The 25,251-nt window shown below is 38.0% G+C and overlaps 2 protein-coding genes across 5 annotated transcripts; both read right to left on the bottom strand.

Annotated features, from left to right (window-relative positions):
- Window positions 1–15: 15 nt before the first annotated feature.
- Window positions 16–25,100, bottom strand: LOC106667311 (5'-3' exoribonuclease 1-like). 4 transcript variants are annotated; one of them, XM_014395182.2, is made up of 35 exons: window positions 24,969–25,096; window positions 24,757–24,911; window positions 24,555–24,680; window positions 24,405–24,499; window positions 24,134–24,344; window positions 21,932–22,252; window positions 21,740–21,860; window positions 21,438–21,595; window positions 19,255–19,469; window positions 18,881–19,099; window positions 15,943–16,090; window positions 15,341–15,864; window positions 15,148–15,273; window positions 14,961–15,078; window positions 14,627–14,900; window positions 14,401–14,540; window positions 13,958–14,326; window positions 13,759–13,879; window positions 7,098–7,256; window positions 6,932–7,030; window positions 6,807–6,854; window positions 6,401–6,454; window positions 6,272–6,328; window positions 6,031–6,066; window positions 5,908–5,958; window positions 3,833–3,892; window positions 3,707–3,748; window positions 3,564–3,616; window positions 1,855–1,971; window positions 1,713–1,778; window positions 1,365–1,655; window positions 1,176–1,290; window positions 1,044–1,087; window positions 788–976; window positions 16–417 (listed from the first exon to the last, which is right to left on the bottom strand). In XM_014395182.2, exons 2-35 carry the CDS (start codon window positions 24,829–24,831, stop codon window positions 316–318), a joined length of 4,944 nt encoding a protein of 1,647 aa, XP_014250668.1. In that variant the 5' UTR covers window positions 24,832–24,911; window positions 24,969–25,096; the 3' UTR covers window positions 16–315. The 4 variants fall into 4 exon arrangements, with proteins under 4 accessions (XP_014250668.1, XP_014250670.1, XP_024080842.1 ...); XM_014395184.2 differs by having other exon boundaries at window positions 1,713–1,772; window positions 24,757–25,100; XM_024225074.1 differs by having other exon boundaries at window positions 3,564–3,613; window positions 24,757–25,097.
- On the bottom strand, window positions 7,509–11,517 carry LOC106667312 (pre-mRNA cleavage complex 2 protein Pcf11-like). The gene has a single exon (XM_014395186.2). It carries the CDS (start codon window positions 10,931–10,933, stop codon window positions 7,550–7,552), a length of 3,384 nt encoding a protein of 1,127 aa, XP_014250672.1. The 5' UTR covers window positions 10,934–11,517; the 3' UTR covers window positions 7,509–7,549.
- Window positions 25,101–25,251: the final 151 nt, after the last annotated feature.

The raw sequence follows: 25,251 nt of genomic DNA, 5'->3' as shown, positions 1-25,251 counted from the left end.
ATTAAAATTGTCTTCTCTCAAAAAACATCAATTCTTTATTATTCAATCAATAATCACTTTTATATTACAAATTTGTTCAACTTTACACATTTACAATTAAGTGATTTAATTTATTCTCGGTTAAAAATCTTTGTCAATTAAAAAAAGAAATGAGAAAAACAGTATTTAAAAAAGTTATATTCACAAATAAAATCAATGCCTTAATTTTTGTCTAATAATTTTTAAGTACGGCATCACATAGAACAAGTTTTTTTTTTTAATTAAAACAAAAAACCGGTGTGGTTTGAGTTTGTGGCCTTCACCCCACGTTCTCCTTTATTTGCCAGATGCCATCGAGAATTTGGCTGCAAGACGCCGTCTTCCCCGGCCTGCTGCGTTTACACCGGCTGGGCGGATCGACACCTCCTGCTTTGACAGCTGAGGGGAGGAAAATGCATTAGTGTGTTCCTTCTCTATAAACATGGATGTGTATGTGTACAACATACAAACCATGGTATTTACTTTATTACTTACTATTACTTTATGGTATTAATATTTATTAAGGGGGAAAAATATACCCTGCGTCTCTCTCCCTCACTCTCACCTCGCTTACACACACACACACACACACACACACACACACACACACACACACTCACTCACTCACTCACTCACTCACCCCAAACTCAATCCCACTTCCTTTCTCCCTCTGAACCAGTTATAGAGGTTACCATCAAAATATTCACTTCTTTCAAAAATCAACCCTTCCCTCTCTTTTCACACTAAACCGTAATAGTGTTTCACTCACCGATTTAGGGACAGGTTTGACAACATCAACATTCTTGAAGGCCGCTTTGACCGGCTTTGGCTGGTCAGGTTGCGGCGGAGGCAGAGGCTGGCTCTTAGGGCCGTTGGAGCTGACTTTTGGCTGTTTTGACCTAGCCAAGCTCTTCTGCACTTGGAACGGTACGAATTTCGCCTCACTGAAACTCAACTCCTGCAAACAGAGCGATATTAACATTTAGCCACTATTTTCACCTACATTCTACAAAAATTACACTCACTTTGTTTGATGGTATTGGTTTCTCCTCTATTTTAGTATCTGGAACTGATTTTAAATATTAATAATAAATAAAAATATTAATTGTTTAATTATAAAATTTATCAGGTTTTTTATTTAAAGATAAAATTATTACTTCGATTTTGACACCATTGCTGAGGTGGAGAAGGCAGCAAGGGTGGCTTCATTTGTAACCTCGTTTGCTTATTTTCAAGGAACCGTAATGCCTGGCAAGCCGCTTGACTGACCGCCTTTGCATTTGTAAAAAAAAAAGTTTAAAAAATCACGCATAATAAGAAATAAACGCTAGTGGAAAACTTTATACCGTGCTTTTATCCTGTGCCTGTGGCCCTTTGAACTCCGATCCATCGGCAAAGTGCAGCATACAGTAGACAAATTTCGTCTGGTTCACGTGTACGTAGCTGAACACCGGATACGCCATATCAAGACATTGACACATCTTAATGAAATCATCGATACAGTTCCTATGGCCGCATGGGACCTGAGCATTCAGCGTAGGGGCAGGCCTTAAGTTCATCTGCTCAACTGAAGCTGGCATCTTTGATTGATCGTCGTCATCGCTGAGTTTCAGCACTTTCTTTAGGGCGTTCGTTTGCTAAATAAAATAGACAAATTATTATTATTATTATATTTTTAAAATAAGATGACTTACCTCGTTGACGATGTTAATTGGAGGTTGGAACGACGGCGGTCTCTGGCTCTCAGGCAATTTCTGTTGCTTGATATTTCAAAAAACACGTTTTAAACAAAATATACTTTCAAACTTTAAATCTTTTAGAAAAAATGTCACCTACTTGCAAGTGGTTCCACATCGCCTGGAATTCGGAGTCGGCTGTCTTTTTCTGCATCACTTCTTGCTGTTTGGGCTGCTGTACCGAATCAGCGAACATCCTGCTGGCATGTTCCGGCACCTAGGTAGTCAAAGGAAAAAAAAATTAAATATATGCTATATACCAAACGAGGACGTCCCAAGACAGAGCAGTTATATAAAACAAATCTGTATCAAAAGTATGGAGGTGTCTTAGCTTAAGGCAAATGCGTTCTATTTTTAGCTATGAAGTTCGTTAATGGCTTGAGCATTATTATGATTTTATTTGTTTATTTTTGTTATCATTGATTCTCGTGTTTTTTGTTTTGTGCAAAAGTTGCCAAATTGTAATGTTGTACTGTGCTATGTCATAATAATCAGCGTAGATATTGATTGTGACGTTAAAAAAGTAAATTTGTTACCCAGTTATACTATTAAGACTATACAATTTTTTTTTTTTTTAATCAAATAAAAAACAAACAAAAAAGTATCTCGCACGTGACATTAGGGAAGAAACCAATGTTTCCCCCCAGTTTTTGCTTTTAAGCTTTCTGTTTCTTTTTAAGGTTTTAGCTTGGGCTCGAACAGTCAAAAAATATTTGAAAACAACAATCAAATTTATTAGACTGCAGATATGTGGTTTGTTCTTTTGCTAGCTCTCCTGCACTGATGGCAGTTTGGAAAGTAGCTACACAATGCAATTAAGTTTGTGCCGACGAATGTTTTTTTTCTCTCTTGTAAGAATTCTTTAAATATTTCCACTTTCTGTTTTTAAAATATTAATAATTAAATTCACTAGTTTTCGTGGTCCGCTTGACCAATTAATATCTTTCAATTCATTAAGGTTTTCAGTTGAGATTAAAAAGTCAGTGTCACGAGCGGGATTCACTGACTTTTTAACCTCAACTAAAACCTTATCAATTGAGAGATATTAATTGGTCAAGTGGACCACGAAAATTGGTGAATTTAATAAGTTAAAATGAAGTATATTTTCACTAAATCTCTCTGTGGCCATTTAATTTGTCGCTGAGAATCAAAAGATTACACGACGTGTGGTGATTAGTGACCGTTAATCTATATTTATTTAGAAATCGTGAGATGGTGTCTGGTGTGATGTAGAAAAACATTTTCTTTATCGTGTCAACGTTTCGATCTTTATTGAGATCATCTTCAGGGCCTGGGATTTACAAACATTGTTTACATATTACAATTTGATTGAATATATAAAATATATTTTGCATTGTATAAATTCACTTTTCCACATCCAAAATGTAATTGTAATAAGTAAACAATGTTTGTAAATCCCAAGCCCTGAAGATGATCTCAATAACGATCGAAACGTTGGCACGATAAAGAAAATGTTTTTCTACATCACACCAGACCGCATCACACGATTTCTAAATAAAGATTACACGACATTTGAAAAATGGCAAAAAGGAGGGAAAATTCAAAAGGTGGGGTTGAGATGGGAAGTTAGTGTCCGAGGGGATCGAGGTCGCGATAGCTCAAGTGGTAGAGCAGCGGCGTATCTAGCCGGAGATCGTGGATTCTAATCCCGCTCGTGACACAGACTTTTTTATCTCAACTAAAAACCTTAATTAACTGAAAAATTAATAATTAATTAACATAATTGCCTAGTCAACTTGCACAGATTCAAAAAATCAATGTTGATTAAATTGAAAGGAAACTACTTACGCCTGAGTTGTTCCTGTACGACGAGAAAAACTTTGTTACGTTATTCACACCTGCTATACGATAAATAAAACAAATAATTAATAATATTAAATAATTCATTAAAAAAGTATGTTTTGACATAAAAGTTAAAAATTTCAGTTTACCTGGCTCTTGCGTCCTCCATTTGTTAAAACCGTGGATAGGAACTGATCGAAAAAAAAAAAAAATGTAAGCGAATTTTGTAAAAATTATTAATATTGTTTTTATTTACAAGAAATAAAACTACGAACCTCTAGCGTTTACAAAATTGGACATGACGTCTGGCTGCCACGGTTCCTTCCTTGTGTAAACTGCAAGAATTTAATTTTTTCAAAAGAAAGAAAAGTTCAAAATCTCGTAGAATTGTCCGATTTCACAACTTTTTTCATCCCGGATCTTTCAATAGCTCGCTAATATGGTGTCCAAAATTATGGAACCCATACAGAGGCTGATTGAACGGCATGTTGAATCCGCCTTCTGTTGGATACGGGGCCATGGAGGAGTGCTAAGGGAAGTTGTGAGAAAATGGCCAAGTCCTTATCAGATTACCTCACTGGTGAAGGGTTAAACATTGCTAACATAGGCACAGAACCCACCTTCATCACAGACGTAGACAAGAATTCTTAGGCCTGACAATTACTTTCCGAGGGGCTGATGAAAACATCTTAAACTGGAATGTAAAGCTGGGTAAAGATGGGATTTGAAGGAATTAGGAGAGTTGGCTTGATGAATAGAATGAGGGAGGGCATTCCAGAGTTAGGGAGTGCGGATCAGGAAGGATGTTTCAAAGGAGTGGTGAAAAGATTTAAATTAGAGGGATTGGATGATGGTACTGAGGACGACATGTATGAAAACAATGAAAAAGGAAGGATGCTAGAAAGTGCTAAGAAATGAAGGAAGAGGAGAGCCAGGAAAGATCCAAATACAGACAAGACACCCGGGACCATAGAGGGGTGCCAAACACGAATCTGACATGGCACATGATGCACTTCAGCCCCCCCCCCATATGCCAACTGTAATGGAAGAAGGAAAAGATAGGAGTTTACGGGTGGAGAAGTGTGTGACAAGCCAGGACTGATGAGAAATTTGAGGGTGCCAGGAGGGAGAGCTTTTTGTCGAGGATAATCACAAGGGTTTTGACGGAAGTACGAAAGGGGGCCGGTTATTTATAGAGAGAGAAGGGATTTGACATTATGCCCAATTTAGACAGAGTGAGGAAATTTTTATAGGCCAATTCATTGATAGAATTAAGTCTTTTAATTAATTAATCTTTTTATGTAAGGTTTTGGTTGAAAAGAAAAAGCTGGTGACACAAGCGGGATTCAAACCCACCAACTTTTTGACCTGGGTTCAAATCCTGCTCGTGATACTAGCTTTTTCTTTTCAACCAAAACCTTACATAAAAAGATTAATTAATTAAAAGAAGTAGTTTGGTCAATCAAACCACTAAATATAATGTAATGGAATGAAGGTCATTTTGGATCTTTAGGATGGCCGATTGTAGGCCTGAGGGTTGGAAGGATAGGTAAATTTGGGAGTCGTCTGCAAAATGGTGGTAAAGGTTCTAGATGGAGTCGGAGGGGTCGTTAATTTATATATTAAAAATTATGAGAGATGCTAGAGCCTTGGGGAATGTCAGATTTTAATAGAAGGAAGGAGGGCGTACGTCAGTTGGTTATAGTGAAGGCTTAGAGACGACTGGTGAGATAAAAGTGGAACGGAGAGTATATATATTATGCAGGGTAGGCGACCAAGACCCGAGGGGTTAAATGCCTGGGTAGACTCGTACCCCATCCCTAAAAGGTCCGGGACTTGGTCGGCTCACGTGTCCTGCATAAACCTCTTGGACTTGTTCATAAACGCCAAGATTTTGGACCATTTTATCTCGGGGGAGTGATTTGGTGATGTCCTTCAAAGATTTCAAATCTAGACCTAGCATACCTATCACACTCTGCGAGGTAGTGCCTTGGAACGGAGAGTACTATTAGAGAAGGAATAGGATTAGAGTGATGAGTGGGCAATGGAATCGAAGGCTTTGGAAAAGTCGAGAAGGTGTGATCACAAGTGATTTTGGTGAAGGCGAACTGCATGGAGTAACCTTGACCAAGCATAAAAGGCGGTTTGAAAAAGGGCAAAATCATAAGTAAAGATGCCTCGGTATGTATACCACAGGGATAACGAGAGCCTAGTGTATAACAGAATATATGACATAATCCATTCCAAGATTTCCACTATCAGTAGACCACATTATTTCACAACCATTGGTGAGATTTTAAAGGTATTCTTTAAAAAAATAAATAAATAAATAAAATAAAAATAAACGAACCTTTTGATGGAATGAACTTGTCGAACGGCGGCGCAGGGGCAGCAGCGCAGGCTGTGGAAAAAAAATTAAAGTAACATAAAAAGATTAAATAATAAAACGACTCATAACTTATGCTTTACTAACCACCTTTCTTTGCAAATTCATTGCCCAGAAGAACACCTGGGGGAAAAGAAAAAAAAATTATGTGGTGATTAGTGACCGTTAATCGATTTCTAAATAAAAAAAATTATATTCTTCTTCTACTGTCCATTATTAGTTTCTTAGTTTAGTAAATGGAAAATAAAATTGTCCGGCTCAGGTGCCAGAAGTGATTTGTGGTTTTTGAGACTGACTGCAATACAAAATGAATATAAAAAAACGTTACCATTGTTCCTCCAGTTGTTCTCCTGTGTGTTCTTCATCAGAGGCGGATTGATTTGTACTAAAATTAGATTTTAAAACAAAATCATAATTATTTCTTATTTAATATTACTTAAATATTGAAAATAATTACCTCTGTTTTTTCTGTTGTCGAGGGTTGGTGGTGCTTCAGGTCTGAGGCTAACATCTGAAAAAAAGATAAGAAATCATTGGGGGGGGGGGATAAAAAATAAATATTTTACTTAAGTAATAACAGAACATGTATTTATATGTATTCATCCCCCATCCTTTATCCCGTTGTCACTAAGGGAGACCCCATATCCTAAATACATCAGCGAACTTGTATTTTGTGTGTACACGACATTACCCGTACCCGTTTGAAAAGAGACAAAAGCGCAGCTTTCCTTATTGTGCGACTTCTGTCTCTAAATATGGCATAGTACAGAGTATAACAGTAGCATATATGCGACTGTTTTTCTAATGTGGTTTCAATAAAACGGTAATGGTTAAAAAGAAAAGGGAAAAATCGAAGAACTAACCTTTTTGCTTTTTATTGTCCAGGGGCATTTCAGGACGAAGGCTGACTTCTGCGAAAAAAATTAAAATAATTTATTTTAATATCAATTAAAAAAAGAAAAAAAAAAGACGGATTTAGTTTAGTAACCTTTTATTCGCCAGTTCTCCTCTTGTACAGGGCTGTTCACGTTCAAGTTGACATTCCTGCTCGGCTGCTGGGGCTCCGTCTGCATCTTCCCCGTGTTGACTGTTTATCAAATAAAATTTAATCAAATTATCATTATTAATTTGTTTTAAAATATAAGTGAACACACCCGGATTTGATTTCATCCAGTTCGTTATGTTGAGGCAGCTGTACTTTGACACTACGTAGACGTTCGAGTCACTCTTCTTCGAGGTGAACAGCTCCTTTATCTCGTCGTCGAATAGTACATCGTACGTCATAACATGCTCGTCTTCGTCGCAACTCCACCCTTAAAAATCAAAAACAAAAATTTTACACAGTGAAATACCAAAATAATTATTATTTAAAATTATTAAATTAATACAACATATTATTAATAAACTAGTAATACTTACTTTTTATTTTATTTTTTATTATATATTGGAGCATCTTCATTCTAATTTTTTGATTTTTTTTATATTATTATTATTAAAGCTAATATTTACAAAATCAATAGTTATTTAATAACACTAGATCTTTTTATAAAAATAATAAGTAAGACTTAAGGTAACAAAACAAGGTTTTATTTATATAATATACAATTTACATTATGCTACAGAGGGCTGATATTTCTGTCCCGATGGACAGTGGATCTAAAACGGTAAGCTGCGCCTTAGCGATGTCTGGTTTGACTGAAGAAGGGAAATTGATCTCTTCATCGCTCTCCGATTCCTTCTCCTCGACCTTCTTCGCCGATCTGTCCTGTTTCGAGAGCGAGGACGTTATGTTGATCTTGATCTTCTTAGGTACGACTAGCGGGGTGGATTCAGCTAGCTCGTTGTTCCCATCAATCGACGATGTTACGACAGGCGCAGGTTGTATCTCGATCTTTTCCTGTTTCACCCTATTGAGCGAGAAATGGACTTCGTCATCCGAATCTTCCTTTTTGGCCGGCGAAGTCGGCCCTTCTTCGTCAGAAAGCTCATAAAACTCGACAGTTTTCTCTAACACTTTGATCTCGAGGATGTCGTCGTCGTCGTCATCCTGGTTTGTTTCTCGATCCTCTTTGACTTCGATTTCAATTGCGTCCGAATTGAAATCGTGCTCTTTGTAGCATAAAGGATGGTAGAGGGAATTTTCGAGGCGCATTGCGTTCTTTAACTGCCATTCTTCTTTATCACCGTTGTAGAACTGGTCGAACCTGTCGCCGCATACGCTGCAGGAGTTGTTGTCATCTATGACAGGCACAGAGGATTCCTGTTCGACCTCGGAGGCTGCGGCCGTCTCGCGTTCTTGTATTTCAAACCAGCTCTCGGGCCGTTCTTCCTCCTCCTCGATCTCCTGGTATTGTATCCAGTCGGTTATGTCGTAGTTCCACTTGCGCGACTGGACACGGCGCAGCGTATCCCTGTCTCGCCTATTCTGCCTGAAGTGCCAGTCGAGGTGTTGGCTGTATTTGACCGTCTGTTCAGGCGGGAATCGTACGCCACAGGAACTGCACTGTATCCCCGAATAGAGTATTGCGATTAAACCTGGCTGATTTGTCTTCAAGCTGTCCGGTTTTGAAAAATCCACTTGCTTCACCTTCTCCTTTTCCTCCTGTACGGGCGGTACGATTCCGACTTCGACCAATTTCTTTAAAAGCTCGCTTACGTTTATCACAGAATTTTCTTTTGGTTCGTTCGCCTTTACCGAATACTGGCTCCTGGGCTGAGACGTCGTCGTAAGCCGGCTCACGAGGAGTTCTAAGTCTTCAGACGGTGCTGTACAGTATTCCTGCAACACAGGAGTTATCTGAGGGGGAGGGGGAGGAGGCGCCATCATTGCGAGTGGTGGTGTCGGCAGCCTGCCACCTTCCATGTTTATTATATTAACATAACCCTGTTTGACGCCAGGAGGAAGGACGGAGAACCTTAAAAAGTGCTTCTCACCATGGAAATACATAGGAACGGGCAAATTACCACCGAATTCTATGTTGAAAGGTACCCCATTGATTACAACGGTGCGAAGTGCTTCGACAAAACGAAGTATGTAAGGTACATGGCCGATATCGAACCTCTGCGGCTTGGCGTCTAAATAAATCGGAAAAATATGCTTTGCGTCGACTATTAAATTGACTTTCCCAGCTACGAGGTCAGTGCGTGGGGTCGTACCAACTCTGACCTGTGGCATAGGCCCTAAAAGCTGAAATGAGTGGTAACGATTTCCGATCATGACTTGCACGGGCGGACCACCGAAGCTCGCCTCATAGAATATACCATCAATGAATAACTCACGGGTTGGAGCGCCAAATCTTATTTTAGTGCTTACACCTTCTATGTTGACCTCACGGTACGGCGCGTTGAAAGGGAGCACGAGGACTTTGTCGTTGATGAGTATCCGGCCATTGCCCGGCTGGAACGTCAGCTCTCTCGGATCATCCCAGGAAAGAAGGATCACTGCAGTCTCGCCGTAGTATCTGACCTGATGTGGTATCCTGTCGATGTCGATGGTATGCATCGTGTCTTTTGCGATTATATCGAGGACGTGTGGATCGGCTGGTGGAACTTCCCTGCAGCGGAAATTGTTGAACCTGTAGTTCTTCTGTGGTGCCCACCGGTTGAAGACGCGCTTTATCGGTCGTCTCCATTCCCTCTGTGAGAAGCGTCTTTTATCATCGAACTCCGGACCTTCCGTCTCGTACTTCTTCCTTGGTTCCTCTTTATCCTTCAATACAGCCTCTTTCAACTTCTTCTCCTCATTCATCGTTATGACTTCTTTCAACATATGGTTATACTGTGAAAAAGTTATGTTACCTTCATTCAACTGTTCTTCCGCTTGTTTTATTATCAAATTCGAATTGTCCTCCTGAGGTTCTTCGGAGTCTTCGTCTTCATTGTTGAAATTGAACGACCGTGACTTTTTGAACTTCTTAACTTCAGGACGGCTCTTTTTTATAGTCGCCCAGCATTTGCCTTCAGTGTAGTCCGGTATTATTGCAATCTGACGGAGATCGACGTCTTCATCACCGAATAACTGCTCGATCGAGTCTAATTCTTTGTCTTTTTTGTCATCTTCGATTTTCCTTTTTGTAGTCGCAAAACCGTCTCGAGTCGAGTCGCAATGATCGTCGGGGATCTTGACCGGGTCGGTTTCCATCGGTTCTTTTTCCTTGTGCTTTTCATCTTCGATTTTCTCATTGGTTTCGACTTCGAGGGGTTTGAGAGGGGCGGAACGTGCCGGAAGCTGTCTTTGTTGTTTCTTGTGGTTCTCTTTTCTCTTGTCTTTGCTCTTTCTCTTCCTCGGGGACTTCTCTTCACCCTTGGGCTTTGCTTTGAGCCTAGGATCCCTGGACACCTTGGGTACAACCTTCTCCATATTCGCCTGGACCTCTTTGACAAGAGTGTCCGTCTTATTTTCCAATTTCTTCTGCTGTTCCTCGAGTATCGCCTTTGTTTGGAGTAGCTCGAGTTCAACCTTGCGCTTCTGAAGCTCAAGAAGTTCCTTTTGTTGTTTTAACAGTTCCTCCCGCATCACATCGCCATCACTCTGCATCTGGAAGAATTTCGGGTTGACGTGGATCCGCACGGAAGGCGAGGTGGCAGTGATCGGCCAAGCCGGGTCGAGCGTTTTAACCTGCGTGTCCAAGTCATACATCACCTTAACCGGGAATATAGTATTCCAAGTCTGCCTCAGCTTGAACATCTGCGATCGGACCTTCTCATCGACACGGGCAAACACCGTGCAGAATGTCGTCACGATGTTCTCCGTAAACAGTGATATGTAGTCTTTACCGACGTTCTTGACTATAGAGTCGACTAGGTAGAGGACGGGAAGTTTGACGTCGTCCCTCACCCTGTGGAGGTGGGTCTCGACTGCACTCACTATCACCGGGGCGTGCTCTATGTAGTCTTCCGCGAGCATGGTCAGCATGTTGATGTGTGGCTTGCTGTTGATCCTCAGATCAGACAGTGACGCGTTGAACTCTTCAGCTATGTCTTTCGCCATACTAGATCAGAACGTCGACAGCACGCCGGAACAGGTCAGGAACATGTCTCAAAACCTCTTCACCGGCGAATAACCCGCAAATTTACCGAATCTTTCTCCATTACCTTGTCAAACGCTTTTCTTCAAGCTGTTACAGAATTTTTTATTTTATTTTCAACTTCTGTTTTTTACTATCTCCTCCGAACGATTATTTAAAATGCAAACGAGTCGACTTTTCTCAAGAAAAAAGCCTTTCTGACGAAAATAATACAAAGGTTTCACACTGACGATCAACGAAAAACAAACCTTCCCGCCTGTTATCCGACAACGGTTTCGATTCCCCCGCGGACGAATTACTGATTACTCAAAAGAACAACGCATTTTTCTCCTTTATAAAAAACAATCATTTATTTCACAATTTTCATATACAATTACAATAATTTTATGTTTTTCTTTTTTGTTAAAAAAAAATTGTATGAGAACTCTGGGCGTAAAATGTCGAGAGGTAGGGCGACGGAGTTGAAAACCGCTGGAAACTGGAAGGTTACACAACGCTTGAGTATGAATGGAGGGAGGGGACAAAAAAAACCACTGCCTTCTAGATTGAAATCGGCAACCGGCATAGGCTTCCGTTATAATAAATAAAAAAATTAAATTTAAACAGTTTTATATACAATTTCACTATCTACATTGACAAACGACGATTTAAATTAAAAAAAAAAAAGCTATTAAGATTGCAAAAAAGAGAATCTTCAACAAATTTCTATGGGGATTAAAATATATTTTAAATATTCATATGGGCAAAAGAGAATATTTTGGCTACTTGTCAGGAAAGTGTAGTATTTATGACTTGGGCCATTGGAAGTGTCCCCAAATCCTGAGAGTCTACTCCTTCCACAAAACCCCCAGACACACCCTATACAAAGCGAAATAAAAAGCGCCCGGGTGTTTATGACTGGAAGATGTGGACCGTTCTCGGGTTATCGCCAAGGAAATATGTACTGTCGGGCTAACAAGTCGCCTTTTTGTTCGACCCCCAGGATCAGCTAATGCCTGGATTAAGGGACACCAAACTGGCAAAGAAAAACAGGCAATCGGGTCACAAGGAATCATAACAGTATTTCTAGACTAGACTGGTGGGACTAATAAGCTAGACTGGTTTCCCACTTTCACCTTGACTGATTGGCTTAATTACAATCCAAAAGAAAAACTGGAGAGCTCTCGTGGGGTAGCTGCCAGAGCTGAGTGGTCATGGTCAGGGGCATCCATTGCGGGCAGTAGGAGTTGCGCAGGAGTAGGCCAGGAGTCAGTAAAAGTCGGGCAGGAGTAGGCCAGGTGTTGTCTAAGAGTTGACCAGGAGTAGGCTAAGAGTTGGCTAGGGGTCAGTAGAAATCAGGCAGGAGTAGGCCAGGAATTGGCTAGGAGTCAGGCAAGAGTTTGCTAGGAGTAGGCCAGGATTAGACTAAGAGAGGAGTAGTCATGAGTCTGTACGAGTTGGCTGAGAGTAGGCCAGGATTAGTCTAAGATTGGTCAGGAGTCAGTAGGAGTTGGGCAGGAGTTGGCTAGGAGTAGGCCAAGCACTTTCACTCATCTGCAGATGCCCACTTCCCTTGTTTAGTTCTAGAGATTCAACCAAGAATAACAGAACGAAAAAACAGGAATGACAATAGAAAATTTTTGACAAATTTTCCAATTCGCTCAAAAGTTGAGAGACAAAATCATAGAATACGATTCAATAGTGGAACAAAGCATCAACGTGTAAGGGTGCAAAATTGATTTACAAGCAACCCTGGTGGGGACCTTCTTCCCCGGGAGAAGGATAAGAAAAGCGGGGAGAAGGCATTGTGTGACTGGACACGAGCAAGTTGACAACGGTGAGCCAAAATACTTTATTTCCTATAAATTCCTGAATCCTTGTTCCTTCAGGGAGTGTGCCCGCTCCTTCTTTTAATTAATCGCATTTGTAAATTTTTTTAAAAAATTGATTAAGGTTGAAATTGTGTTGTTTTTTTTGTTCTTAAGAGGAATTTTTTATTTTTTGTTAACAAGATATTTTTTTCGGTTTGTTTCTATCACACAACATTTTTTGTAAATATAACTTTTATCGGATTTCAAAAGGTCAAATTATAGTTTTTTATTTGATGTGTGTGGTTGTATATTTCCTTTTTCCCGGTTCTTGTTTTCCTTTTGGAAAAAATCGTAGAATTGTTCAGTCGGGGACCATCAGTCCATTGAGACGAGTAACAAACGGAACCTGAACGCTAACTCAAGCAATAATGGACCCAACTTGTAATAAACTTTAAGTATGTTACCATATGCGATACTGTGCTGATTGGTATGCAGATAGAAGAAAACGCTTCTAAGTCATAAATTTGAGGTTTTCCTATTATCCCTGGTCATATCAACCCTCAGAGTACCAGTGTTTTTGTATGCAGGGCTGCAAAATTCGAACTGCAACCTTTACCTAAAGCTATGCCTAAACCATAAACATCCCACAACAAAATTTACATATAAAGTATATTTACATAAAAGTTTATATATTTTTAATATATAATTATTATATTATTATATATAATAAATTATATTATTATTATATATAATAAATAAAACAAATTTCAAAGGTAAAAAAATCCCCCCCCCAAAAAAAACCTGCATCCTGATTGCCAGATTTGACAGTTGGACAAGACACGAATGCTTTCTGATATACGATTATCTGTAATGACTATCAGATCCGACATGTTCGATGACAAATTACATTATTCAATCCCTCTGTTACTGCTGATGTTTTGTTCGTGGAGTAGCATGCATTGGTAGAACGGTAAAAAAGATAATTTTTTTAAACTTACCGACTATTGTTCCCTTACTGCCGAGAGGGATCTTGTGGTTCTTAACTACAAAAACGACTCTATCAAGCAGCTCGACCGAGGTGGACATATCGATGCATTTCAACGGTACCTTTTGCTCTGGCTGAAATAATTTAAAAAAAAAAAATAAAAAATAAAAATAATTCAGATAATTCGGTTCAGAACAGAAGCAACAACTTACAATGTAAAGGTCATGCGGACGGACAACGAGTTCGACGAAATGAGGTTCGATCCCTCTCGAGGATGTTTGCGCGAGTACGTTTTCCATTTTCGCGATTGTCGCTGGCATCAGGAGTTTGCTCCCAAACATCCTCTTGAGTTGGCTCCAGTTCAACTCTTTCTTTTTCTCATTCACCCACTCCAATATCTCTTCCACTTTTTCGTCAGCGTCTTCACCGTACACCTCCTGGAGGTTAAGCTTGCTGTCATGCACCATTTCAGCGTGTTCAAAGAGTTTCGGGAAAGCGTCTCGGTATTCGGTCAACACGTTCATCACTCCCGTTGAATACTTCCAGTATTTATTGTCGACTTTTTTCGAATACCCAATGATCTTTTTGTAACACAATGATAAATATTGTAAAAAATAAATAAATAAATGAAATAAAATAAGAAAAAACTAGACACCTGTTTTTTGAACTTGTTAAATTTCAAATTTAATCCAATATTCATCTTTCCCATGGTGGGAGAGTTCACAATCACAGCACCGGCGAAATGTGCAATCGCCTTGGCTCCCATCGTCAGTAGAATTTGAGACATTTGAGAAGCTGTTGAATTTATGATAAATAAATTATTGTTCATAAAATGTTACGCAGTATGTTTTACATGAAAAGGTTATGAATGTAAAACTTACCTGATAAGTATTTAACATGAGAATCCTCACCATCGGTGACGAGGCCGCTGAAATTGGGCTCAGGAGGCACTTCAATGTTTACCTTCACTTTGCCGTTGACGTTGCCGTTTATGACGGTTGCTTTGGCCCCGTAATACTGGCTACCAAGGAAGAAACAGACGTCACCTGGGGCGAAAACCTCGTTGAGATCCATTTCGGCATTTGTGATGTCGTACGAGTAGCCGTCTAACTGTACAACCAACTCATATGGTACGGGCGTGAGCGTTGTTGACCACTGAAAAAGTGTAGATGATTCAATAAAATTAAAAACTGGATAAAAGATATTTATGCTTACATTGTAGACCAAGTTTACTTTACCGTCTGACTTGAACTCGTACTTTTTGCCCTCGTTCTTTCTGACTTGGATGATGACTTGGACCGGGCCAAGTACAATTCCTTGATTTGATTTATACCTAAAATTATAAATAATATTAAATATTTATTTTTAAAAAAAAGAAAAAAAAAAGATTAAAACTACTTACTTATGTTTTATTTCTGTAAGTTGTGATATGAATATTGATCTTTCCAAAGCATTGAGTTCTTTTTTCACCAATTCTCCTGATTCGTTTTTCATAAATTTATGCGTCTTGGACACAACCGATACCACCCTGGGAAAGGAAGTCAATAATTGAAAAGTAAAAACGTAATAACTGTATTTTCATACTGGTTACTTACAAGGCACGAGAGAGATGAGGCCAATTTACGAAGACTTCTTTAGCGATGAGGGACACCGCGATTTCTTCCAATTTGTCAATGTCAGTATCACATTCCACCTCGGCGTCCAAATCGTCGGAGGGCTGATTTTCATCCGACCAGCTCATCACCATGCTGATGTTGCGTTTGTGTATATGGAGCATCAACGTCTGGTATGACACGTTCGACAAGTACACTCGTCCGTATTCGAGCCTCGTCGTTAGCTTGACATCGCGAAACGTGTTCAGCCGGCAGAGCTGGCCCTTGCTGACACGTGGCTCCATACTGGCCATGAGCCTCGCTTCGTCGATGATCAGCTCCTTCCTCGACAAAGAGACAGACATTGCCCGGTTCGATACAATATCTGGGAAATAACCTGGCGATTTGAACGTCCCACTGGGCTCGGCCGAATATGAATATATTAACAATGGCCTTTCACCATTTCGGAGGACTTCTTCTTCTGTCAGATCTTTGTAATATGGTGCCATGGCATCTACCAATTTCTCCTGTATCAAAATAACATTAATTTACGGTACATAAATAAAAAAAAATTTAAAAAATCGAAAAAAAAAGATCGAACAAACCTGATCAATAAAAGGAATCACCACAATGGCCTCCCATTCGTTCAGCTTCCCGTTGAAGTCCAACTGAAAGTCTACAGGGTAGTAGCTGGAAATTGGTGAATCCGGTGATATCAACAAATGCTGGAAGGCTTTAGGCAAAAGCTTATGGCTGAAAAATAAAGAACAAGTAAGAATAACTGTGAAATCTCATTGATGTCTGTCAAAGTTGTCAAACGGGGAAAGTTAGGTGGTCTTGGTTTAGAGTTCAAGTGAGTGATAACCAGTCAAAAAGTTACACTTTTGTAGGTTATGAAATCATTACAAAACCTTACACGCGTATAGCCAAATTTGACATTGGAGGCTAAAATTTGTTTAAAATCTCTTTAACATTGGAGCTCTGTAGAATGCACACCAAGGTAACATTGATACTGGATGATGTAAAGCAGATCATCATGCAAGGTAAAAGATGAAAAACTATGCCTCGAAGAAATCCACGAGGGGAATGACTGTGGGGTGACAGTGGTGGAATGAGTAGGTTTCACCTTTCTAGGTTATGAAAATGTTGCAAAAACCTTACACACATATAACCAAATTTGGAGGCAGGCAGACAAAAATCTGTTTAAAACCCCAATAATATCTGAAATTGGCGGACCCGACACTATAGAAACTGTATGATGTACAGCAGGCCTAAAGGGTAAAAGATGAAAAGCATGTCTTGTATAAATCCACCAGGGGGAAGTGATCTGGACTGACAGCGGCAGCATGAATGAGTAAACAGTGAAAAAGTTCATTTTCATAGGATATGATAAAATGTTACATAACTTTACACCCAGATGCTGGCAGTTGCATTGACACCAGACAATGAAAGGCGGAGCGTGGAGGATAAAAACCAAAAAGTAATGTGTTTTATGAACCCATCGGAGGAAAAGCTGGTGGTCTCGGTTGAGAGCTCTGGTGAGGGGAACCGTCCAAAGGTTTCATCTTCATAGGTTATGTTTTGCTACAAATGGTAAATAGGGTAAAAATAGTTTGCTTTTATTTTTTGCACTGGGGCGACAAAGGATTCAGCTTGTATGAGGATGCCCTCGGCATTGTTGAACGAGTTTGAAGATGCATGAGGTGGCCTGAATGAGTGAGGGAGAGAGAGGACAGGTGATGTTCAAATTTCCAACAAATTTCGATCAAGTTGATAAAAGAAAAAAAAAAAGGACCTTTTTCTCTGTTTATGGGACTTTTCTTCATGTTGTTTTGAGAAGAGATTTTGCCTGTGCGAGGGATGGAATGAGCTGTGACCAGGCTGAGGTTCGCACTTTCATTTTATTGTACACGATTTTGCAAAAGCATTTTGTTTATTTAGAAGAGACCAGGTGGATTGTCAACAGAAACGGTTAACAGGTTTAATGCAAAAATTTTACTAAACGTTACACACATTAGTTCCTTTTCTTAAGGCCGCATCCACTGAGAGCAGAAGCCTTCAAAAATCTGGATCAACTTCAGATCAGAATAACTACGAAAATGGGCAATATATATTTGAATTGAGCCTAGGTGAGAAGTGAATAGCCAGAAGCAATTCGTGGCCTGAATGATCCTGACCCAGAGGCGATCGCAGGTAGCGGTGGGCTCCATACGGATAGGAAAGAAATTACGATCTACAATGCGGTAAGTTGAACACGGTGCACATGGTGCAACCTGAAGTCTGAAGGATCTACACGGAAAAGTATCTTACACCCTTCTTTTTATAATTCTCTATCAAACCTGATAATATGACACTTTAGTTATTAAGTGTATCTGTTTTGTATTAGCTTCATGTAAAAGAAAAAATGTATATTTTGTTCTAAATATAATAAGTTACTTGTAATTTTTCTCTTTTTTATTCATAGTTTAAACCCTAATCATCTTTTTTATAATAGCTTTAAGGTAAGTAGGTATAAGTTCAATATTTTACTGGTGTATATGCACATCTCCCTATTTCATACACACACAGTCTCATAAACACACAAAACACATTTTATAATTATTCAGAAATTGTGAGATGCGGTCTGGTGTGATGTAGGTTTCAGAAAAACATTTTCTTTATCGTGCCAACGTTTCGATCTTTATTGAGATCATCTTCAGGGCTCAAAGTGTTTGTCTTCTGAGTAGTTGTGCCATTCTTGTGTGTCGTGTTGAGTGGGCTCTCACAATTTCTGAATAATTATCAATTAACAGTCACTAATCACCACACATTTTATAATACTCCTCTCAAAAGAGTAGTAAACTTATTGTGGCACTTAGATCATTTGTAAGCCACTAAACTGGGGACGTTGAGAGTTTTGAAGGAAAATTGCTTATGCAGATAGAACTTTCTGCAAACTATATTTCATTTTTAAAATAATTAAACATATAGTAATGAATAAACCTTTACAATCTCTTTATGTATTAGTAGTCCCTAACCATCCCTAAACATTAGGACAGAAAAAATTAATTTATAATAAATATATTTAAATAATAACAAAATCTCACTTGCTGAAAAATTTCCAAACAGCACTTAGACCTTCATGGATTTCCACTCATCTAGTAAAAAAGTTAATTCCCATAATTTGGGTGGAAGCGCGACTTCACCGGGACAAGAAGGGCTACATCGGATAAGTTTCACCATGGGAACCATACCTGTGCTTCCTTCTCTCTTTTTTTCCCCACCCCTTTCTTCTTTCTTTTCCTTGGGTTGACCCTTCACAAAAAGTACCATGGCGCCTGACGTTATATTAGTAAATCGATTCCCCCCCCCCAAACGACTTGTCTCTCGTTAAAACGACTGTGTCACAACAACACATCCCCCTTCCCCACGGAGCTACCGCCAATATTGAAGCCACAAAAGGAAGGTGTAACACGGGCTACCGGTTGTAACGTAAGGATAATTGTTAAACTTTTCATTAAAAAAATAAATAAATAAATAAAAATAAAATAAATAAAAGCTCACCTTTGGGAAGGGAGGACAGAGACAAGCTGCTGGAGCGGCTGTAAAGGCTCATCGTCTGGGAACGTGAACACCTTGTCACTGAAGCTGTGCATGTCGGACAGCTGCGGCGTGTAGTGAAAAGGGTAGTACCATGACCATGACTGGCAGCCTTTGTAATAATACGTGAGCATCCACGTGATCGCTTTTACATATTCCTCGACAGTCTGAGAAACTTCCTCCCTTAAAAAAATTATTATTATCCATATTATTTACAATTTTTATGCAAAGATGATTGAGAAAAAAAAATTGAAATAATAAAAATAAACAGATAACTAATTAAATAATAATACTAATAAAAAAAACCTCATGAAAAAGTAAATAAATAAATGGCTTACTTGGACAGTTTGTCCTCAAATTTGGTTAAATAGTAGTGTTTCTTGTTTAAGTCGAATTCAGCCCTGTAAGCCTCTTCATCATCACTATTGCCATCTTCATCGGGTGACAATTCATGTTGTTTACTAAACATTTTATTTACATGATCCTTAGCATCTCGGATTATTTTGGCCAGTTCTGTACCGTTAATGTTCCACCTTTCACTGTCAAGCTCGTTCTAGAAGAAACAATGTCTAATATAAATAATAAACAATAAATAATAAATAACAATAAATTAGATAAAACTTAATTACGATTCCTTGAGGAGAGTACATCATTAAATTAGGTTAAACTTGTTCTTGTAACTTCAAATAAAGTTTCTTTTAAAAAAGAATCCGCAGTTGAAGTTATATATTTAATATATGTTATTTAATATTAAATAACTTGAACTGCGGATTCCTTTGTAAAAATAAACTTTATTTGAAGTTACAAGAGCAAGTTTAACCTAATTTAACGATGTACTCTCATCAAGCTCTAGGCAAGGAATCGTAATTAAAAATATAGAAATAAATAATTAGATCTCTTGGGTGGGAGAAAGTGTTGACTATAATACTAGGAATGACACCTGTATCTAAGCGTTGTAAACAGATAATTTCACATATCTTTCTAATTTCTTATAGCTAATTGTACAACATATGATGATTACAATTAATATACAGTATGCATGTCCATATGGTTGGATAGGTTAGCATGGAGGTGGACATGTTTATTGAGTTAAAATCGGCGAAATCTTCTTTAGGCTAGGTTCCGTAGTTTCACGATATCCCTGAAGATTGCTTTGGTGAAATTGATAGGTTGATGTTTCAATGAAACTATCTTGTATCTTGATGTTATCAGGGGTTGTGAATATCGCCAGAAAGTAAAGATTAGTTGATTATCCTCGATTGTGAGTTCACTTAATTTGCAAAGTGTAGTGTTTCCAGTCAACAGTAGTTCTACCGTACAGGAATCTTGATCTCTTCTGATCAGTAATCTTGATGAGTGGATATTAACATTGGTATACCCTGCGCTTAACACAGCCTCCATTAAGAGTTATAATTTTATTATTTTTCGATTTTAACGCATAATTTTTATCTGATATTATTGTAACAAATTCATTTTTCAATTTTCCTGGAATGGGGTGAAAGTTAAATAAGTCAAAAATTTCCTCAGAAAATAAAGGAAGTTGAAGGAAATACGTTAAATCCTTTTTAAAAAGATAGTTCCTACTTCAGTAAGTTGTTTTGCAACGATCTCGATTTCGAGCCTTTTAGCTCATCATCAGGTTGAAGGACTTCCTTCTACAACCAAATCTCTCGACATAAATTGCCAAAATGAACCCGCTGATACCTCCGCCAACACGACGTTCAAATTAGCAGCTGATTTTTTTAATGGCACTCAATTTGAACGTACGAAATGCAGAAATTATAACACAAATAAACATTATAATAGTAAATACTTAATATTATTAAATTACTATAAAAATAATAACAATTAAAATAATTAGTTTAATTATTTGGATGTTTGATATTATTTATGTACATATTTAAAATGGGTGGTAGATCAAAATCTGTTATATTATTAATGCATTTATCACCATGTTCAATTTTACATTTTTTAATTTCAAATTTCTCAAACCAATCTAGTTCTTTCTCTTTGTTGAAATTATGTAACTCTTGTATTTAGATTTGAATTATGTTTTGTTCCTTTTAGATGGTCCTTAAATTCCAAAAAATTTGCTCAATTTAGGCAAGTGTTCTTTTACTCTTGTTTTTATTTCTCTACCGCTTTGTCCTACATATTTAATATCACAATCATTACAATTGAGTTGGTAAACCCCGCTTTTTGCCAAGTTGTCTACTTTTTCTTTAGGTTTTAGAGGATGCTTTTAAGTGAATCCGTACTTCTTGTTTAAAAATTTTACTAACTTTTTCCGATAATTCGCCAATGTATGGCAAACAACGGAAACCTAATGATTCATTTGTGGTGGGGTGGCTGAGTCCTATTATTGATTCGTTTAAAGTTAATTTTTTTATTCTTTTAACTAGCAACCTATCAATAAATATTTTTTGATACCAGTTGTTTTTTGCTAAGGTTTTAATAGTTTCTAATTCTTTTTTATAGTTAGCAGGTATTAATTGAAGCTTTAACATACGGTTGAGTTTACCTTTACAACCTGACCGGCATTTTCATTGGCCTGGTCCATATCCTTGACTTGGAACAAACCGAAGTTCTCTTTGAACACTTCAAACTCCCAGACGGCCATTTTCTGTAAATATTTCTCAAAGCGTTCCAAATTGAGCGTGCCGTATTCGTTGATGTAGCCTTAAAAACAAAAAAAGTCAAAATTCAAAAAATAACAACTTAAAACACAAACCTCCAAATTATTTAGAGGAAGAAGAAAAGAAAAAAAAAAAAAAAAAAAAAAAAAAAAAAAAAAAAAAAAAAAAAAAAAAAAAAAAAACGAACCTCCGAGTGTAGGAAGGATTTCGATGTACTTCTCAAACAGTGTGGCAAGTATGTTCTTTGCTATGTAAAAAGTTGGTATGTTGGGCAGGAAGTCATTACCGATAAGAAAACACATCAAGATCTGTATTAAATTTAGAGAAAAAAAATTATAAAAATCTTGCTTAAAAAATAAATAAAATAAAATCCTTTTACCCAGTCGTCGATTATCCTCTCTAATTCGTACGGAAAAGGCAAAACGTCTTTCAACTTTTTGAACTCGAGGTCAATGTATTCGCGGAGTAATGAGAGGTGGAGGAAATCAAAAACTTCGATCGATTTCCTTTTCAGACGTATTGAACCGCACGTCACCTCTTCCCTGAGTATGGAGAAATTCGGCTGGTGCGTGCACAGGCCGAGCATTATGAGATCGGCGTCCATCCCGTGGAGGCAGTGCGACGTGTCCGGGTCCCAGTCGTCCTGCGCCTTCAGGTACCTTATGTAGTCCATAACTTTGTGCTCGCCTTCCCCGGGTACCTTGAAAAAATACGAATCAAAAAATCATTTACAGACAGTAATTCAATAGTTTAATTCAGCCAATGAACTATTAGGCCAACAGCCTCAAGTCATAAAGCAGGTAGTCAACATATCATTCAACCATTCAGCCGATGCATCATTCGATCGGTTGTTCAATCATTTATCAGTAAGATTGATTTATCAATCATTAATATATATAAAATCACAAATATAAATAAATTATATTTGGGGACTATGGTCAGGGTATCTGACTTGAGGCTCTTGACTTTTGAATTGAGAACAATATAAAAAATAAAATTAATTTAGAGGTTGGAACCTTCGTCTGTGTCACCAACAATGGTTCGAGTCCTGTATGACAGGAATTATTTGACTTAAATAATCTATAACCTACATAATCTAAATTGTCAGTCATTTGGTTCAATAGTCATTTACTATCAGACAAGGTGGTCAGTTTATCATTAATTAAATTCAGTTGGATCGTTGAGGTCAGGTAGCCAAAGTTTTGGTCAAAAAGTTATCAGTCAATATTTGTCATTCTGTCAGGGTGGTAAAAACATTGGACATTTATTCATCAGTCAATCATCTTAATACGCTTTGTCATCAGGTCAGGTGGCATTCTATATTTAATTCGGTTATTCCTTTCCATCCACCAATCATGTGATGGCTGAAATGGTCAATAGTCATCGGTTAATTTATTAATCATAAATTATTCTAGTCAGTGCAATGATCAAGCAGTTATCAGTCAACTGATTAGTTGCTCAGTTGACAGTGTAGTATGGCGGCCAATGATTAATCAGTCAATTTGTCGATAACACAATTCTCTTTAAATGTAAATGATACTGCAGAGGGTGGGGAGGTCAATGTAACGATCGATCGGTAGTTATTCAGTCCGATGGTCAATGTATTGGTCATTTATCAATCTGTCAGGTCGTTCAATGTTTCGGTAATTCATTCTAATTTTAATATGGTTGTTCATTGGGCCAGAAGGTTACTGTATTGGTCAATAATTCATCAGGTAATTTATTGATTATTTATTTATAAGCCAGTCTCAGTTGTTCAGTTGGCTATTTAGTCTGATGGTCAATATTTAATGAGTCAATTTATCAATTACACAATTTTCTGTAATTTTTAATCAGCGATGTAGTTTATCAACCAGTTAATTCAATGCTCTCAGTTATCGGGTTTGTGGTCAAGATAAACAGCAAGGGTTTGTTTTAATGCTAAGCTTTCGATTATATACTTAGTCTTTCTCAAGGCAAAAAACAATTTCATAAATTTATAAATAATTGTGAACATACAATATCACGTTATGAGTAAGAAAATGAAAACATGCCTTTCTTTACATCGAGAACAGTAAGTTTTAATAATACGCTGGGGGAGGACAATATAATGCTGAATCAGTAGTCATTCAGGTCAATGTATTGATCATTTATCAATTTGTCAGGTCGGTAAATGTATCAGTCGTTCATTCTATATTGAAATGATTGTTTGTTGGGCCAGATGGTTACTGTATTGGTCGATAAATTGATTATTTATCTATAAGTCAGTCTGTATATTATTCTGTTTACTGTAATGATCTATCAGCAACTTATCAGTTGTTCAGTTTACTATTTAGTCTGATGGTCAATAATTAATGAGTCATTTTATTGATTTCACAATTATCTGTAAGTGTGAATAATACTGAAGGGGGGGTCAATGTAACGGTCAATCAGTAGTCATTCAGTTCGATGGTCAATGTGTTGGTCATTTATCAATCCGTCATGTCAGTCAATAAAAAGGTCATTCATTAGCCCAGGTGGTTATTGTACTCGTCAATAATTCATGTCATGTTCAGGGATATTTAGTTTACTTTCATTCTTAAACTAAAAATCATTTATGTACATGGACGCCAGAGAATATTATTTTCGGCTTCTGCCACTTCTTGTCCGTCGTGATTTTATAGTTGATAAAATACTGAAGTTGTTCGTCAAGCCTCGCCATGAACTCTGTGCCCGGGGTTATGCAGTTTGTGTCAAACAATTCTTCCGGGACGGTCTGGTTCTTCTTCATGAGCTTTTTCTTTTCCACCTCGACCGACCTGGCCGTCCTGAACCTGAAAAACATTCAAGAAGAAAAATAAGGGACGAATTAAGATGGTTTTGACTATTTTGACCTCCGTCCTCTCTGTTGGTTTATCTTTGCCCTAGGTGCTACACCGTCGACAGCGAGCATGAACAGCTTCTTCGGCTGGATTGTGTTGAACAGAAGCTAAAAACGAGATTGATTTAACAATGAGAGATTTTTGTTGTTGTTGTTGTTTTACCTCCACATAACGAAATATCTCTTTGAATATTTCCTCCTCCGGGAGAGAAGATTCGATTTTGTCGGTGTGCGAACAAGTATGGATGATGCCGTTCATGTCCAGGTAGAAATTGTCGAATTCGGGCAGCTGGAAATTAAGTAAATTTTTTTTTTTTTTTTTCTTCGATTATTATTATAGTTTGGCATTCTTTGGTAAATATTACCTCGTGCTCTCTCAGGTGTTCTATTATGCAAGGGTACCTGGCAGATATATATCGGAAGAACTTCGGCACGCCCATGGCCGCTTGTTTCCTCTTTCGTCCTATTTACTTGAAAAATACCTCCCGCCGGCCTTCGGACGTTGGACTCAGACGGGAATCTTTACAAAATTAAATTTAACGACTTCTGATCTATTTTTTTTCCGGACAATTTTTACATGTAGGAAACGGCTAACTTCCGTGGAACTTGAATTGTGAAAATCAGCGCACTACAAACTTACAAAAACATAACCTTAACAAGGCTCTGCCGGGGGATGAGAACAGGCTGGGGACCCACCGGCCGGATATTTGTATCACGTAAATAAAATTTGCCCTACATCTCAATCCGAAATATAAACTAAAAATTAAAAAAGAAAAACAAAGGTAAACAAAAAAAATAAAATAAAGAAGCGAACAGATTTTTTGAATTTCATTTAACAATAATCACGAACTCCCCCACAA

The sequence above is a fragment of the Cimex lectularius genome, unplaced genomic scaffold (genome assembly GCF_000648675.2).
Source record: "Cimex lectularius strain Harlan isolate CLEC.00 unplaced genomic scaffold, Clec_2.1 scaffold10, whole genome shotgun sequence".
Classification (NCBI taxonomy): Eukaryota; Metazoa; Arthropoda; class Insecta; order Hemiptera; family Cimicidae; genus Cimex; species Cimex lectularius.
The sequence above is the reverse complement of the archived record's forward strand: the minus strand, read 5'-3'. Positions and strand labels throughout refer to the sequence as shown.